The 16,674-nt window shown below is 51.2% G+C and overlaps 1 protein-coding gene across 1 annotated transcript in view; it reads right to left on the bottom strand.

The window, feature by feature from the left end:
- The window catches only part of ARFGAP3 (ADP ribosylation factor GTPase activating protein 3), a 55,995-nt gene that overhangs the window by 38,314 nt on the left and 1,007 nt on the right, over nt 1-16,674 (bottom strand). The window contains exons 2-4 of the mRNA XM_027854236.1: nt 10,448-10,566; nt 5,481-5,553; nt 2,023-2,154 (exon numbers count right to left, since the gene is read on the bottom strand). Of these exons, the coding sequence (XP_027710037.1) occupies nt 2,023-2,154; nt 5,481-5,553; nt 10,448-10,566 (324 nt within the window). The remainder of the gene's footprint in view (nt 1-2,022; nt 2,155-5,480; nt 5,554-10,447; nt 10,567-16,674) is intronic.

The raw sequence follows: 16,674 nt of genomic DNA, 5'->3' as shown, positions 1-16,674 counted from the left end.
CTGAGTATCGGCCTCTGTCCTTCTCTCTCCTCAGTTTCCTCCTGCTGGGGCTCACGTCTCATTCCGACCTGTCTGCATCCGATCCATTTGTACCCGTAAGGTGCAGCGTTGGGCAGCCCAGGGCACACAAAGACAAAAGCCAACATCGTCCTGCCCATGGGGAGCCGGCCTTCTGATGGCATGGACTTTTCAATAGGTAAATGGAGAGAGCGTGATTTGAGGAAGGGATCCAGAATGGCTTCCTGGAGGAAGCAGGAACCTTAAATGAAGCTAACAATGCTAAGAGATGGAAGTGAGCAAGGGATCCATCCCCAACCTGCAGGACAGTCCGGACCAAAGAATGGAGAGAGGGACGGAATGCTGAGTCTGGGGCCAGTTTAGCTAGGACAGAGCCACAAAAGGAAGGGGTGGGCACCAAATAAATCTGCAAAGGCTGAGGCCAAGCTGACGAGTCAGCACTTGATCCCAGAAGAGAGAGGGAGCCACAGAAGATTCCTGAGCAGCGGCACGACATGGCAGAATCTGTGGTTTTAGTAGATTTGGGAGCTATGTGGAGGAAGAGGCTAAAACCATTATTCGCTTTTGTATTTATATTGCCACCCCCAACGCAGTGTTCTGTGCACAGTAAGAAAGCACTTCATATGTGTTCACGAGATTATTCTGGATGGATGCAAGACGCCCTGTGCATCTGAGCAGCCATGGTGGCCATGACGATATGGACAGGGAGGGACAAGAAAGGGTGAAGGGCCAAGGATGATGCCAAGGCCAAGAGCACGGGTGACCATTCAATAGAAACAGGCCAGTTTGGCAGAAAGGTGGGCTTGGGGAAACAAGGAGCTCCGTTTTGGTCCTGTTGGGTTCGAGACGTCTACACAGCATCTAAACGTAGCTATGAAGGAGGTAGTCAGTGACGTGAACTGGGAACTCAGGAAAGACATTAGGCTTGGCCACAGAGACATGGATGTCCTGCATGGAGAACACTGAGAAACAGAGGGTGTAGAGAAGAGAAAGAAAGCAGCTGAGGACAGAACCTTGGGGGACACCCATGGCTACTGGCATGGCCTGGACGAAGATCCAGCCACAAAGACCAAGGAGGAGCGGTCAGGCGGGTGGCCCGGAAATCCCTCAGTCTAAGCGGTCCAGACTCTACATGTGCTGGACCTGGCAGTCAGAGTCCGACAATCCGGCTGGGACTGACCCTCTTCCACAAACAGGAGCAACCTCTTAGCAAGCTCCCCAACCACCGCGCTGCCCAGCACCAGCCAGCACTCACACGGCCAGGCCCAAGGCCGCAACACAGTCAAAGATTCAATTCTGTTCACCCGCACTTACAGGCCCCAGAGGAGCAGAAAAGAAAGACAAGATGGGCACCAGAACATTTTTTAAATGCTCAGAAGAGAAGGAAACGCAGGCGGCCCAGGCAGGGAAGACAGCATGGAACAGAGACGGGGTTCACACGCAGGCCTCTTTCTCGTTCTTCTTGGTGTGTGGAAGTGCTAGTGTTTGGTGGTGTCTGTCAAGGTCAGAAGAGCACAACTTTAAATCTCTACTTATTAATTTGGTGTTCCTCCATTTCAGGGAAGGGATGGGAATCTTGAAAAGCCGCTTCAGCCGTGAGCTCCACTTCTGTGCATATCAGTCAGCTGGAAAGGTGTAAAAGGGGTGGGATGAGGTTTCCTGTGTGAGTGACAGGCGGCAGTGGGGACCAAGGCGCAGGGCCAGCTGGGAGCTGCGGCCCAGGCCCGACCTGAACAGGGCAGCTGGGGAGCAAGGCGGCAAGAGGAATCCGCAACGTCAGTCACGGCGAGGCAGGAGACGTGGCAAAGATCCCACAGCACAAGGGGCAGAGAGGCGAGCATGGGCTCAGCATGCTGGCCAGGCCACTGGGCTTGGAAGGCCTGGCATTTGGGCTGAGGGGCTGGGCCCTGGAGGACCGCCCCAGCAGCCACACATCTCTGCCCACATGGAAAGCAGCCCGCTCAGGGACACCCGTCTGAATCACGAATCCTCCTCTATACTCACATCGGTGCCATGTTTCCGAGCTGCTTGGGAAGCACGAGATTTGATCTTCTCCCGATAAAGCTGAGCAGCACGGCTGTTATACTTGGCATTGGCATCACTTGTTGTGCAACCGTGTTGATGAAAGAAGGAAGACTGTAAAAAATAGAGAATGAAATCAGTACTAGAAGCTGCCGCTTACCATGAAAGGAGATCATGAAAATGTGTATTCCACAACTCACTTGTTGGGAGACACTAATCAAAATGTGTTTTGTTTATCCAATCTCTTTAGTTTAAAAAAAGAAAACCTTGAATTCATTTAGAATTCATCAACAGATTCAAAGCAACTTCTCTGCTCCCAAAGTTTACAGAGACTAAGACAACGTATCTCTGCATGCTTAGGCACATAGGGTACTTAAGGTCAAACTGCACCCCTGGTGCTTAACAAAGAACCTGGGCACTTCCCATGGTCCTGTAAGGATCGGTAAGGTTACAGTGTGGGGGCAAGGGAGGGAGGGAGGGAGCCCAGGGGGCATGGCAGGCCAAGGACCACAGCCAGGCACGGAGGTGCCTCATAGCCAGAGGCCTGCCACAGGATAAGGGGATCCCGGGGGGCACAGCAGGCTGAGGACCACAGACAGGTATGGAGGAGCCCCACAGCCACTGTGTGGACTCAAATCTTATCTCGCTTTCTGTTTTTCCAGCTCAGGACAGCCACCTTTGGCCTAGCAATGACAGAACAAAAATGACTAACGGGGAAGAGATAGTAAGAGAACACCTAATTGTCCTTGATAAGTCGACGAGCAGTTAGTAAGTACCTACTATGTGCCAGGCACCATGCCAGATGCTGGGGATTCAAGTACAAAAAATGAAACAATCCTTCCTCACAAGGAGCTGATGTCATTTCAGGTCAGTAGGCCCAAATGAGCTACCTTCTCAAATACTGGAAGAACTGACAGAAATGTTTACTGGGCACTGAAAGGTCAGGAAGAATGGGGCAGGACTTGAGGGATGCAGAAGGGTCAAGGTTCTCATTTTCAAAGAGAAGAGAATGGAGCCTGCAAACTATAGACTAGTGATCTTGACTTCAATTCTTGGCAAAATACTACAACATATTATTAAAAAGAGGGAGCATGAACACTCAGAAATGGAAGCAGTGATCCCAAAGAGCCAGCCTGGCTTCAGCAGAGCCAGTCGTGCCATCCTAACCTCACTGCCTTTCTGGACAGGATGGCTAGCCTGGTAGGTCAGGCAAACACCGCACGGCTGACCTAGATTTTATTGAAGTGCTTGGTAAAGTAGCTCATGCTCTCCATGGGTTGGATGTGAGTGCAATTCGATTCCTAACTGGTTAAAAGGCCAGACTCAGAGGAGTCCCTGATGTTTCAATGGCAACCCGGCAGGTATCCAGTAGCCCCACTGATCCGGGCTGGTCCCTTTATCGCTGACTATTTTTACCAATGACTTGGACCAAGGTATAGCCAGCACAGTCACTGAATGTGCAGAGAACACAAAGGCGGGAGGGAGAGCTGACAGGCAGAGTCCAACTCCAAAAAGATCCAGACGGGCCTTTGGACTGGGCCCAATCAGTCAGTGATGCACCGGGCTAGAGGGCCAAGGGTCCTGCCCACTCTAAAGCTCGGGGTGACCCAGAGGAGATGCAGGTGATGTTGGGTGAGCCCTGGGGATCTCTCTGGGTCTCAGTTTCCCAATCCGGAAGTGAAGAGGCCAACCAGACAATTCCCAAGTTCCTTTCCAGCCCTTGGCTGATGACCCTGTGAGGAGCGCCTGTTGCCTTCACCGGAGCCGGCTGCCTCTCAAGACTCTAGAACCAGCCGCTGGTCCATTTGAATGATCACAGAATCACAGAGTTAGAGCCAGAAGGGACCTTGGAGATCTGCTAGTCCAACTCCTTCATTTTACAGATGAGGAAACTAAGGCCCAGGGAGGTTCAGGGACTTGCCCAAGGACACACAGGTAGAAGGCATCAGAGGAGGACCTGAACCCAGGTCTTGTGACTCCCGAGTTAGGGCTGCTTCCTGAGATGGGCAGGAGGTCCACGGGCCTTCTTCTCTGTAGTCAGGGAAGTTCCCATGCTGAGGAAAGTGGACAGCTTACAGCAGGGCCCCTGTTCACACTCCATTCTTCTCCAGCTGCCATTACTATCAGTGACAACCCACCCTGAGCCTCTCTCCCCTGCTATGCCTTAGCGAATGCTGCGAAGGGCTGTCCTGGAACCTTCCCCTACACCGAGCATGGCCAAAGGCCAAGGCGTCCGACTGAGTGCGGTGAGCGAGGCAGCCCCTCAGAGCCTCCTCCTGTGGCTTCGGGTGGCTTTAGATCTTCCTTGGTACTGGAGCTAGACTCTGAGCTTCCTACCATTTCTACACCTTAAATTCCGCCAAACTTGAAGTAAAACGTGCTCAAGTCAAGATAAAACAAATGTCCATCTAATTAACAGGGGTTATAAATAAATTAATTTAAAATTAATTTGGTCACCTATATATAGATTCTGACTTTGGAAGCTGAACCTCTGCAGAAGGAAACTGACCATCTTGGAATTGAGCTGTTTTTAGCTAATGATTTGTTAGCCGTTCCATCCCTGATTGAGGGTCCAGGACTCTGAGGCCTTCTCCAGTACCCCCAGAGTGAATGGAGTCCCAGAGCCCCCCCGAAAGATCAGAGTTGTCTGGCTGCCCCGTATCTGGGGGAAGTCCAAACGTTGAGCAAATTTGGAGATGAGAAGAGCTCCAAAGTCAGAATCTATTCAAAGTAGAAACCTCAAAGCGCTGTGTATGTATGTGTGTGTGCATATATATGTGTGTGTGTGTGTACATATGCATGTACATGTGCATGGGTGCATGGAAATGCTAGTGCTGAGCATGACATCAGCCCCCAACCCAATCCTCTTCCATCTTCTCAGATCATCACCATCTGGGAGGCTGCATTCTATTGAAAAGGGGCGGGTTGATAGAGGGGAGGGCAGATTGGGGGAGGGGATAATAAAAAGCAAACACTTCTGAGGAGGGACAGGGTCAAAAGACAGAATAGAATAAATGGGGGGTAGGATAGGATGAAGGGAAATATACTTAGTTTTTCACAACAGGACTATTATGGAAGTGTTTTACATGACTCCACATCTATAACCTGTATTGAGATGCTTGCCTTTTCAATGAGGGTGGGTGGGGAGGGAGGAAGGGAGAAAATTTGTAACCCAAAGTTTTAAAAACACATGTTAAAAATAAAAAATTAAAAAAAAAAGGGCCCCCAGGGGGCTAAGCCTCCTTGCAGATTTCAGATGTGGTCATGATGTGGAAATCTGTCATGCCCTTGGGTTTGACCCTTGAAATGCCCCGCTCTGTAAACTTCTATCTGACATGTGAAACACAAATGACATTCTATGTTTAGCCTCCCTTAGTTATTAGGGGGACGGTCAAAGAAACAGTCACTCCTTCCTCCCTCCCACCCCCAGAGAAACTTACAGCATTGGAATTCCCTCCAACTTGCATGCATCTCAGCTGAAACCAAGACCAGCTAGAGTCGAGCTCGGTAGACCTAAGGGAAGAGAATATTCACAGCTTTAACACAGCTTTTTAGCACCATATCATGTGGGGGAGGTGGAGAGCGAGAGAAGGTAACTTGAAGGTTTCTGAGAGTTTCAGAACTCCATGCAACCCTGATGCTTTGGTGTTGGGGTCCACCTACACGTCAGATGTGAGGCCAGTCCAGAACCAGATGGCCCCAGGATCCTGGGAAAGGGAAGGCAAACCAAGCCAATGAGCCTCTTCCAAGCCCCAGAGGAGAGCAGAGGGGCAGGCAGAGAGGACGCTGGGGACGCTGCGAACCGGCTCGTCTGCTGCACACAGCTGAGCCCTTCACTAGCCGGCTCTTACTCAGCAGGAGAAAGTCCCTGCCTGACTTCCTCCAGGTGAGTGCCCTTCCCCAACCGGCGGTGACAAGAGGCAGGAGGAGCCAAGGGTTGCTGTTACTCAGCCCCTCCTGGGAGCAGAGCCTCTAGCTGCCACCCCCACCCCCCAGCTAAGAGGGGGCAGTCTAGGAGTGAAGCACCAACAACCCAAGTGAAGAGCCCCAGGCTGCCAGCTGGCTGGCACCAGAGAAATCACTCAGATCCCAATCTCCAAACCATTAGAAAGGTCACTAAATGAGAACGGGATGACATATGAGAAAGATGTGAGCAGCCTATTCATTTCTCCTTCACCAAAAGCGGCCTGAGCACCTACTGTGGCCAAATGACCAGGGGATTATTCTAGATAGCATCACTATCTACACCTAAATAAGCAAGAAAACCAACAGCTCCCCTCTGCCATTTTGGCCCTAAAGAGAAGGGAGAGAGGTCAGAGAGCTGACCAAGAGCCAGGAAGATGCCGAGGGCAGGTCCTGTCAAGATGCCCTTTAATCGTGGCCTTTCCTGGCTAGATATGCCTTCTGAAGGTCCCAAGAGAAGGTGGGCAATGATTCGGTCTGGCCTTTAAAACTTAAATAATACAGCCACGCAGAAAACTATGAATGATAATGACAGTTAACATTTATATAGCGCTTTCTATGTGCCAGGCACTGTGCTAAGCCCTGGGAGCACAAGGACAAGCAGAAACACATGCCCTGCCCTCAGAGAGCTCACAGTCTAACAGGGGAGACACCAGGTAAATAAACAGGCACAGACAAGATCCGTACAAAAGGACAAGGAACCGGAAACCAAGCGGATGGCCACTGGGTGGGGCGAGGCAACGACCAAGACTGCATTCTAAGAAGGATGACTAGGAAGATGAGGGGAAGACTCCAGAGAAGCAGGGGAGACTCCCTCGGGCTGAGCTGAAGGCAAGACCACAGCACCAGCAAAACCCACCGTTCTTTGGGCTTGTGTCGCTGGGGCCTCAGCAGGCCCTGGGAGAGCGCTCCAGGGGCAGGGGCTGACGGCCTGGACACAATTCTGCCAGCAGCAGCTTCAGCTACAGAAACAAGGGAACCAAAAGCTGCCACTGCCCCCGGGCACAAAGCAGGGGCTTCAGAAATGGCTTCTGACTGACTGCACGGTTGATCCAAGACCTCGCTCTCTGTCTCTGAAGTGCGGGGGCACATGGCTAGAGGGGGGCTGGCTGGGCATTTCAGCCCCTTTCTCCTGTTTGTTACAGTGCCAGGAACACAGCAGGCATTTCACGCTTCCTGACTGACTTGCAGTGAGCTTTTTTTCAGCCTTATCCAATTCAAGAACAATTATGTACACCCCAAACGTTTCAGCAACCCTAATGGAACAATGGGAATAAAGACAAAACATCAGTAAAAATGTTTCCCAACACAAGCATCGAGGTAAACCGCTAACTCAAGCCTGACGACATGGGCCCCCACGTCCTCAAAAGCTGGCCCCTCCTGCCGCCTCGTCACCCACTCCCTCTCACGTCCTGGTAATCAAGCTTCCTTCCCAGCTCAGTGCCCTTTGCCAAAACCAAGGTTAGCAATCATCTTTGAATGGAAACCCAGGGGCTTTTAAAGCCTTCCTCCTCCTACTTTCTCTGCAGCTTCTGATAATGCTGACCGCTTCAAAGATATGATGGGCAGCTGGTAGTGCAGTGGATAGAGCACCAGGCCTGAAGTCAGAAAGACTTCCTGAGTTCAAATCCAGCCTCAGACGCTCACTAGCTGTGTGACCCTGGGCAAGTCATTTTACCCTGTTCACCTCAGTTTCCTCATCTGCAAATGAGCTAGAGAAGGAAACGGCAAACACTCCAGTATCTCTGCCACGAAAACCCCCAATGGGGTCACAAAGAGATGGACACAATTAAAAACAATCAAACAACAACAAAGATGTAAAAACTTTCATTTTAATGGATTAGTAAACTTCAGTTTGAGAAAATCAGTAAGATCAGACTGTTTACATACGCGATTGGCTACCAAACCCTTCCCATTAGGTACAAGAATATACTAAAAGGACCCTTGATAACTGTAACTGTTTTTGGAGCCTGAGCAATTTGGCTGTTGTGCCAGAGGAAACACAGCAAGACGGTCCTCAATGAGACATTTTAAATTTGGTCCTGCAGGAAAGAGAGAGTGTGACTAAAGAAGCAAAGCAAAGGACCCTCATCCTTACAGGTCCATTTCCAAAGGCCTCAACACCGGGCTCGGGACAGGATCTAAATGGTCTATAAAGTCTCAAGGTGGATTGAGGCTCTCCTATATAGTGGCTTTAATTAGTTCTACAGAAAGTTTTAAATCATGATTTTTTTTTTCCTGTTTGAGGGATCTCTGATAATATCAAGAGAAAAAAGGAGTTATCTTTACAAAGTCAGCTCCTCAAAGACGTTTAAAGCCCCTTCCTCTAGTCCAGGGCTTCTTAAACTTTTTCCACTCGTGACCCCTTCAGTCTTGGCCTGCCATTTAAGAAGCGCTGCCTGCTCTATAGCCAGCATCAAATCAGCTGCAATGATGAGGGCACGAGCAAAGAGAGAGAGACCAAATCAATCGTGGAAAGGGAAGCTTTTCAAGTCTCCCGCTATATTAACAGACAGCTTTGTTTGACGATTTCTACTGGCTTTCACCCCCTGAACGACTTCCTAAATGACACCAAGGCTCATCACAAGCTGGCTTAAGTGTCATTACCTCAGAAACCTCCACAAGTGGCTTGGAAGTTGGAAAGTCAATCTAATGGAACAAACACCTTTGCAAAGTCTGTAGCAACGAGGAGGCCGGGGACCCACTCCAGGTCCTGTTAACAACGGCCGCCCGACTGAAGACCCCAAGCCGTTGATTCAGATGCACGTATCTGAGTCTGGGTAGCTGTGGTGCAGGACAGCTCCCTGACACAGAATTTCCACAGGAAAATGTGCCCAGAAGCAGATGACTTCACGCAGTAGACAACAGGTGAAGAAGCCTGCTGAAAGGTCACGAAGCCACACTCCTGTACCTCGCCCTCTTTTGTCTTCCTGATTATAGTTACGTTGTCCATTGTTTGTTCCAAAGCCCTGACCCATGGAAAAGCACCTTCGTGTTCACTTTAGAACACAATAGAAGCTGACGTTCAGGCCCTCTGCTTGGTCCTTGTAAAACTGTTGAACAGATCTCATTCTGTGCCTGGGGGCACCTCGGTCTCCATCAATTCTCAGAGAGAAAAAAAGGCGTGGCACTCCTGGCTCACACTTCTCAGTGATGTGTTCTAATAGATTTTAAGAAGGCCTTCACCAAAGTCCTGCTTTGATGCCATTAAACAAGGCAGAGCTGGAGGCTAATTCTCCAAGCCTGTCAGATGCCACACATTGACCTCAAGATGAAACAGAAAGCTATGGAAGATGCCACAGCACGGGAACAGTCCCTGAGGGTGAGGCCATCCATCACACTGACCTCAGGGACCCTGTTAGAAATGAGACCCTGGAGGATGAGGTCCTTCTGGCATCCCCCAGCACAGGGTCCAAGGGGAGACTCCACTGTGTGCACGCAGACTTGCATCCCCCAAACACTGATGGGGCCCCCTCCCTGGGCACAGGACCTGTCCCCATAGAACTCAGTGACACTGCTCCTGGAGCTCACATCGAGGAGGGCCCTAGAGATCGTTTAGTCCAAAGGGAAGAAACCGATGGCCTAGAGAGGGAAATGCATTGTCCAAAGACACACAGCAAGTTAGAGGCCAGGCTGGGTGGGCTCAGATTTTCACCATCACTAACAGGAGTCTGCTCCGGTGAGATCATGAGGTAAAAATGGACAAGCTGGTCCTTTCCCACGAGGGGCTGAGAGCTGTTCTTTACATTTCTGATAGGCCCCCACTCCCATTTTCACTGAGCTGTACACCTGACAAGAGACCCCCACACATGTCCAACTGTCCTGCCACCAAAGTCCTCAGCTTATTGGGTGCTTCAATGTTAACAACAGATAAGATTCGTCAGAGGAAACGACTTCAGGGGGGTTGGCTGGTGCCCCCTAAGGCCCAGACTGGCAGCTGAAGAATCCTCTGTGTGTGTGTGTGTGTGTGTGTGTGTGCGCGCGCGCACACGCGCACTACTTCCCAACCCAAGGGCAGGGACTTTTTGACTCTTCTGTCTGTAGCCCCAGCGCTTAATACAGGACTCTGCACACAGGAAGCGCTGCATAAAACATTCACTCATTCATTCATTCATTCATTCACTCATTCATTCATTCATTCATTCATTCACTCACTCACTCAAATGAGAACCTCTAGAACCATCTTTAATCTCTCGACTCTAACCATGGCAAGCCCAGAAGCAAACTGCCAGGGGCAGCTAGGTGGTGCAGTGGATAGAGCACCGACCCTGAAGTCAGGAGGACCCAAGTTCATATCCGGCCTCAGACCAAACACTCGACCACTTACTAGCTGTGTGATCCTGGGCAAGTCACTTAACCCCAATTGCCTAAAAACAAAAACAAAAACAAAAAAAGAAGCAAACCACCAAGGGGGGCCAGAACCAAGAAGGCAAAGGTCACTTACCGAATGAAGCTCAGGTGAACCCCAAGAGAGCGGTGTGTGCCGGAGCAATCAATGCAGAGAAACACCCCGTACGTTATGCTGGCCCAGCTGGGGTTTTTGGCACCACAGTCAAAGCACATCTGGAAGAAAAATGTCAGCCATTAATTGTGATTGGCCTAATGAGTCACTCTCCAACGTCCACACAGCACTTGATTCAGTTGAAGCACAGAACCCAAGGGTTTAACTCTCATCAATGGAGAGAGGGTCTGTGGGCCTGAAGTCAAGGTGGGTCTGGGATTGAATCCCGTTGGGACCCTGGGAAAGTGTTGAAGGACTCTGGGCTGGAAGGAAAGTGCTCTGTAGGCCTGCAGCCTGAGCCCAAGTGGGCTGGGGTCTGACCCCATGGGACTCAGCCAGCCAATTAGTGGGTAGGAAGGCAGGTCAAACTGCCCCCCCTCCCCAGCAACAGAGGGCCCACATCTCCCTTTCCTGGGCACCCACAGCAGTAGCTGCACAGGTACTGCTAGCAATTTGGCTGTTGTGCCAGAGGAAACACAGCAAGACGGTCCTCAATGAGACATTTTAAATTTGCTCCTAGCTAGAGCTGCCCCTCCATCCCTTTCTGGCTGTCCAGGGGGCCCTGGAGGGAGGCCTCTGAGCTCTCGGCAGTGACGGTGAAAGCCCTGCCTCTCTTCATTCCTTTCATTTTGGGGGAGGCAGAATGAGTCAGACAGGATGAGAAGGGATGGAAAGAACGGAATCGGCATCACAGCTCTCATTACATTATTTTTCCCCTGAAACCACCCTCTCGATTTCCCCTCCACCCTTTGGTCAGCCCAGGGTCATCTGTGACCCTTCTCTCTCCCTCCCTCCTGTGTCCCTTCAGCTATCAAATGCCCCCCAGCTCCCCGCTGGCCCAGACTCTCCACTCATTTGGCTGTCCAGCCTCTCCCCACTTCAATGCAGTCAGTCACCAACACGCATATCCGACCACGTGCCTACTCACTGAACTGCAGAGGCACCCTGTAACACGGCCGGCTCCTCCGTTTTAATGTCTACTTCTGTGGAAGTTTTGGAACAGCCACGCTTAGCAGCAGCTTGGCCCATGTCTCTAATTCATAAATAACCACGCACATTGGGGATGTGTGCTCAAACATTATTTATGTACAGGGTGCCCAGTGTAAAAGTTGGGAGCTAAGTGACCATTGTGGGAAGGTCTCCTGAAGTGGCAAACAAAAGAAATCCTGAGTAGGTTTTCAGGCTGCCAACACTGCTTGGCTTTTTCTAAGTTTTTCTAACATAGCTAAACCTCTTTGAAGCCTTCTGACCCAGAAGGACTCCTCGGGCCTCACTGGGGCATCTTCCATGTCACATTTAATAATGAGGGACATCACAGGGTCCTGAGCCAGGCCTTCTTCCCGGCACCACCACCCAGCTCGGGGTGCTCACACCCGGGCAGTCCGTCTCCTGGCCCACACACCAAGCTGCTGGGGGGATGTCAGGGGGCCTGAACCCTCCCCGCAGCCATGCACCCTGGCAACCCACAAAGTCAGCCCCTGCCCTTTCCAAACACGACCCACGTCCAAGCTGAAAGCTGTTACTCATCCTTTGACTCTCACTGGGCCACTTCCTTGCGGTGTGGTCAGGAGGGCTGCAGGTCACCTGACCCACGAGCCTCTTTCCCTTCACTTAACCCGTCCACCTCAGAGCACTGTGACCAGCAAATAAGGTCAAGGCTGTGAAGGCTCATGTACAGGTCACAAGGGACAGGGGGTCCAGAAAAGTATGGGATGCAGTCAATACCACAGCTCTGCGCCCAGTTTACGTGACCCTGCTGGAGAAGGTCCTCTGAGCTTCAGTTTCCTCATCTGTAAAATGGAGACAATGTCTACAGTAGCTTTCCCCCTCAGAGGCTGCTGTCTATTCTCTTTACAGCTTGGGTCCTCTTTTGGGTGCCCTGGGCCTTTGTCATCCCCAGGGAAGGAGGACACTTCTCCTGCCCCTCACCCACCACGGCCAGGCCAGGGGAGGGCACAGGTGGCTTTCCCCTGATCGGGTGCCCTGCGGCTGTCTAGGCCTCCCTAGCAGTTCCAACATCAATGAGCCTCTGGGGGGGCAGGGAGGGGGGTGTCAGGTTACGACAGAGCAGAGACAAAGAAGAAAGCAACACATTTACTAATGGAAAATTCTTCAAGTTTCTCCAAATCTTGGTGCTGGGCAAAAGGAACCGAAAAACAGGCTTCTTCCTTTAAGCAGTTCATGTGTCAAAAGTCAGTTGGAGGCGGGGCAATGTCTGGGCTGGGGGAGGACAAGTGAAAGAAAAGGCCTCAGGCGGAAGAGGGCCAGGACTCAGTCTCCCCAGCCCGGGGGGTGCAGGCTATACCCCCAGGGACGTCCCTTCCAGCTCTGCGACCCAGAGCTGTGGGGAAACAGCCCCCGAGCACCTGCTCTGACCATGTCCATCAACAAGTACAGACAAAATACACAGATCAAGGGGCAGCTAGGTGGCGCAGCGGATAGAGCGCTGGTCCTGGAGTCAGGAGGCTGAGTTCAAACCCAGACTCAGACACTTGGCACTTACTAGCTGTGTGACCCTGAGCAAGTCACTTAATTGCCTAGCTAAAATAAAAATAAATATTTTAAAAAAATACATAGATCAATACCAGGGCCACTACAACCACTCAGCTCTATGAATATTCAACTCATTAGGCAGCTGGAGGGGCCTCAGTGGAGAGAGCCCCAGACTGGGAGTCAGAAGAGCAGGGCTCGAAACCTGCCTCAGACACAATCATTCACCTTTTCTGTCTTCGTTTCCTCATTTGGAAAATGGGGCTGATAATAAGAGCACCCTTCACTCAGGGTTGTCATAAGGACCAAATGAGTGACCCCAGGAAGCACAAGAGAAATGCTTGTCTCAAAGGTGGATCCTGAAGCCCTGATGGACCCCCAAGCTCCTGCACGAGCCCCAGAGGCACAAACTTGAGACATCGACTTGGACAGACTTCAAGAGGTCTTGCAGAACAGAAGGGCCTGGCGGGCTACGGTCTGTGGGCTCAGGAAGAGGCAGGTGCCCTCAGACCACACTTAGCAACTGTGCAGCAGCAGATAAGTCCTCCTGGAAGCCTCAGTTTGCCCATCTTGGAAATGGGAGCGATCACACTTCTGCTCTGTACCTCACAGGGCCGCTGCAAGAAAAGTGAACCTCAGAGCACCCGAGCAACACCAGTGACTGACCTCAGCTCAGCCCATGCCAAAGTTTTCCAATAATCAAGTCAAATTATGAGCTTGAGATGCTTTGAGATCAAAGAGGGGCTGCTTGCCATTTCATTTTGCTTAGAAAGTCTGCCTCCAGCCCAGTCTCTGAACATTCACTGCTGGATCAGGAAACTGAGGAACAGAGTCGCCTGAGCCAACCACACACCCAGCGGCGTTTGCCGACAAAGCTGATCCAGAATCAACACTCACCACACGTGAGAAGAGGAAGGAAAGTGGGCACCATGGCTTGAAAGTAAACCCCTGCACCCCCCCCCATTCCTGAACTTTTCGCCAAGGCTCCTCCAATAAGGAAGAAAAAACAAACCACATGCACTCAAATTCTCTGTAGCATTAAAGCAACCCGCCATCTTGTTTCAGGGGAACTGGCTCCAACCAACAAAGAAATGCCTTAAAGATCGATAATTAAAGAGACGCAGTTCATGCAACAGCCCGGGTCAGATACTCGCTGGTGTGCCTAAGTGAGGCTGCGGAGGAGACGACGTAGAGCGGGCAGGGCCCCGGGAGGCCGTGCAGTCCACACGGGAGGAGGAACCTGCCCAGCTCCTGACGGGCACCTGGACCTGGCAGTATATAGCTGCACCAGGATACAAAGCTCATGTCCTTCCCCACATGTCACATAGCACCCTCAGCTTCCTCATCTGTAAAATGGGTACACTCCTATTTACACTGCCTGCTTCCTGCAAAGCAGGTACTTTTCCCAACTGGCTTTTGCCCCCAGCTTAGGGTACCTGTCTGGCTCCCCCCAAGTGAGTGTCTTTCCTCCTTACATGGTGGTTCTTCTTTTGGTCTCCGTGGCTCCTACCTCAGGATTCCATTCCACACCGTGGACCACACAGCCTTGGCCACCCCGAGAGAATGTTAGCTCCCTGAGGGGAAGGTCTCTGGAACCCAGCACCTTGCACACTATGGATGTTTAACAAACATCTCTTGAACAGAATTATGATCTTATGTTTCAGGACAAAAATCCTTTTTTCTCCTTAATTTTCCTATTAAGAATTTCTAACCAAAATGAATTGTCAGTCAAAAACTGCTCACTTTCATCCTCTCCCAAAGCAGCACTTTATTAGAAGTACAGTGCTGACAAATTAACCACCAGCATGCTCCCAGGGCACCGGGTTTGCACTGAGGACCTCTGCAAGCTCCACACAACCCCACAGAAACCTGCCTGGGGAGATGTTACCTGGGACCTCCCTTTGCAGATTCCTGAGCTCCCCTCTGCCCCCTCTCTCCACCCCATTTGACTGTAAAGGCCTGGAGGGCAGGAACTCGTTTTTCCATCTGTCTCCCCAGCAATGAACACAAAGTGGGCAGGTGCCAGTGTCTCAGGCCTACACCATCCCCCCTCCTGCCCAGGACTTCAGGGCAGTGTATGCACATACAGACAGAGACACATACACACACAGAGAGACACACACATACACATACACACATATGCAAATACCGACCTATATCTGAGCCCAACAAAAATCTCATTTCTACACGCTAACCCAGATGTCAGCCTCATCTCATTCTCTTGCTGTAACTGGACTTTTACAGGCAGAATCATGTGAATCTTTAACTTAAGAAAAGGCACCAAATCACTACATGGGAGGACAGATTCTTGCTCTCTCTCTCTCTTCCTGGCTCCTCCGCACTGCCTAGGTGTCACCTCAACAAATGCTTCCCTTCTCTAGGACTCTGAACCTATCTTAAAATAAGGCTGTACCCCGACAAAATCAACATTCTAGCTGCATTATCACAAACTTAATGAACACATTTATTCTAGGGATCTACAGCTGGAGAAGCAAAAGGAGGTCAAGTGAGGGCAGGTCTCTGTAGTTCCTGGCAGGACAGCTGGACCAACAGGGTCGGATGGGTTGGGGGGGGGGGCCTCAATCTGAATCAGGGTCTGCTGCTAACTCCTCATGGGGACACCATCAGCCCTTCTTCCCCTCAGAGCCTTTGTTCACTCATCTGTAATGCAGGGGTCTTAGGGATCTCTAGCCTGGAGAGGAGAGAACTCAGGGGACCAGATGCCATCTTGAAGTACCTGTCTCCAGCAGCATCATGTGGAAGAGGGGGCCGATTTCTTCCATTTGGCCCAAGGAAAAAGAAGAGTGACAGGAGGCAGGGCAGAGGTCAGTAAGAATGTCCTGACAGTCTGAGCTGTCCTGTAGTGGAATGGGCTGTCTCAGAAATATCATACCCTCTGGCTGGAGAGCTCTCAAGCTTTTAAAGCTGGCTGATCACTTGGGGATGCTGGTGGGGGGGGGGACACTCTTGTCTCAGGGATTACATTGCCACTCAGGGCCCTTCCAGCACTGGAATCCTGTGACTAGAGAAGTTATTCTCTCCCTTCCTCAATGGGACAGGGCAGGAGGTGAGGGCAGGGAAGGGAAGAGGAAAGGAGGCAGCTCTGCTTTGCCCTTCTAAGGCCACTGCACCTACACGAAGGGTCCCCCAGCATGGTGCAGCCCAGTCACCAACCACAGCAGAAGAGCTCAAAAGACCCAAGAAGGGGCAAGAGCCATGAAGCTCTGGATTCCAAATCGGCTCAAATGGAGCCCAGGAGATACTCTGTAGGATGCTTATTTCTTAAGAGTAGGAGGTGGGGAAGGCTGGGCCTAGCACCCCGTCCCAAAGAAAAAGAACAACGTAACAAGCTGCTCCTGGTCTCCCAGCAACTGGAAAGGACCACAGGGGGTGCCCCTTCCCGGAGTATCCCCTCCTAGTGTATCTGGGGTGCTCCATGCTTCCCCTCGCTACAGCTTGGGAGACCAGAAGAGGGCTGAGGGCAGGCGAGGAAGCGGAGGAGGGGCTCTCTCAGTCCCCTGGCTGGGGGTGGGTGGAGAACACGTATGCAGCATGTACAAAGATCTATCTCGGTACTTCTAAGAAACCCAGATCTCCTGGAGTATGAAGTGGAGGACATGACCACTAATCAGGAGACTTCGATACAGGTCCTGGCTCTGAGTCCTGCAGTACAAGTCACT

The sequence above is a fragment of the Vombatus ursinus genome, unplaced genomic scaffold (assembly GCF_900497805.2).
Source record: "Vombatus ursinus unplaced genomic scaffold, bare-nosed wombat genome assembly UNPS02010394.1, whole genome shotgun sequence".
NCBI classification, from domain to species: Eukaryota; Metazoa; Chordata; class Mammalia; order Diprotodontia; family Vombatidae; genus Vombatus; species Vombatus ursinus.
This window is presented reverse-complemented; position numbering and strand designations above follow the sequence as displayed.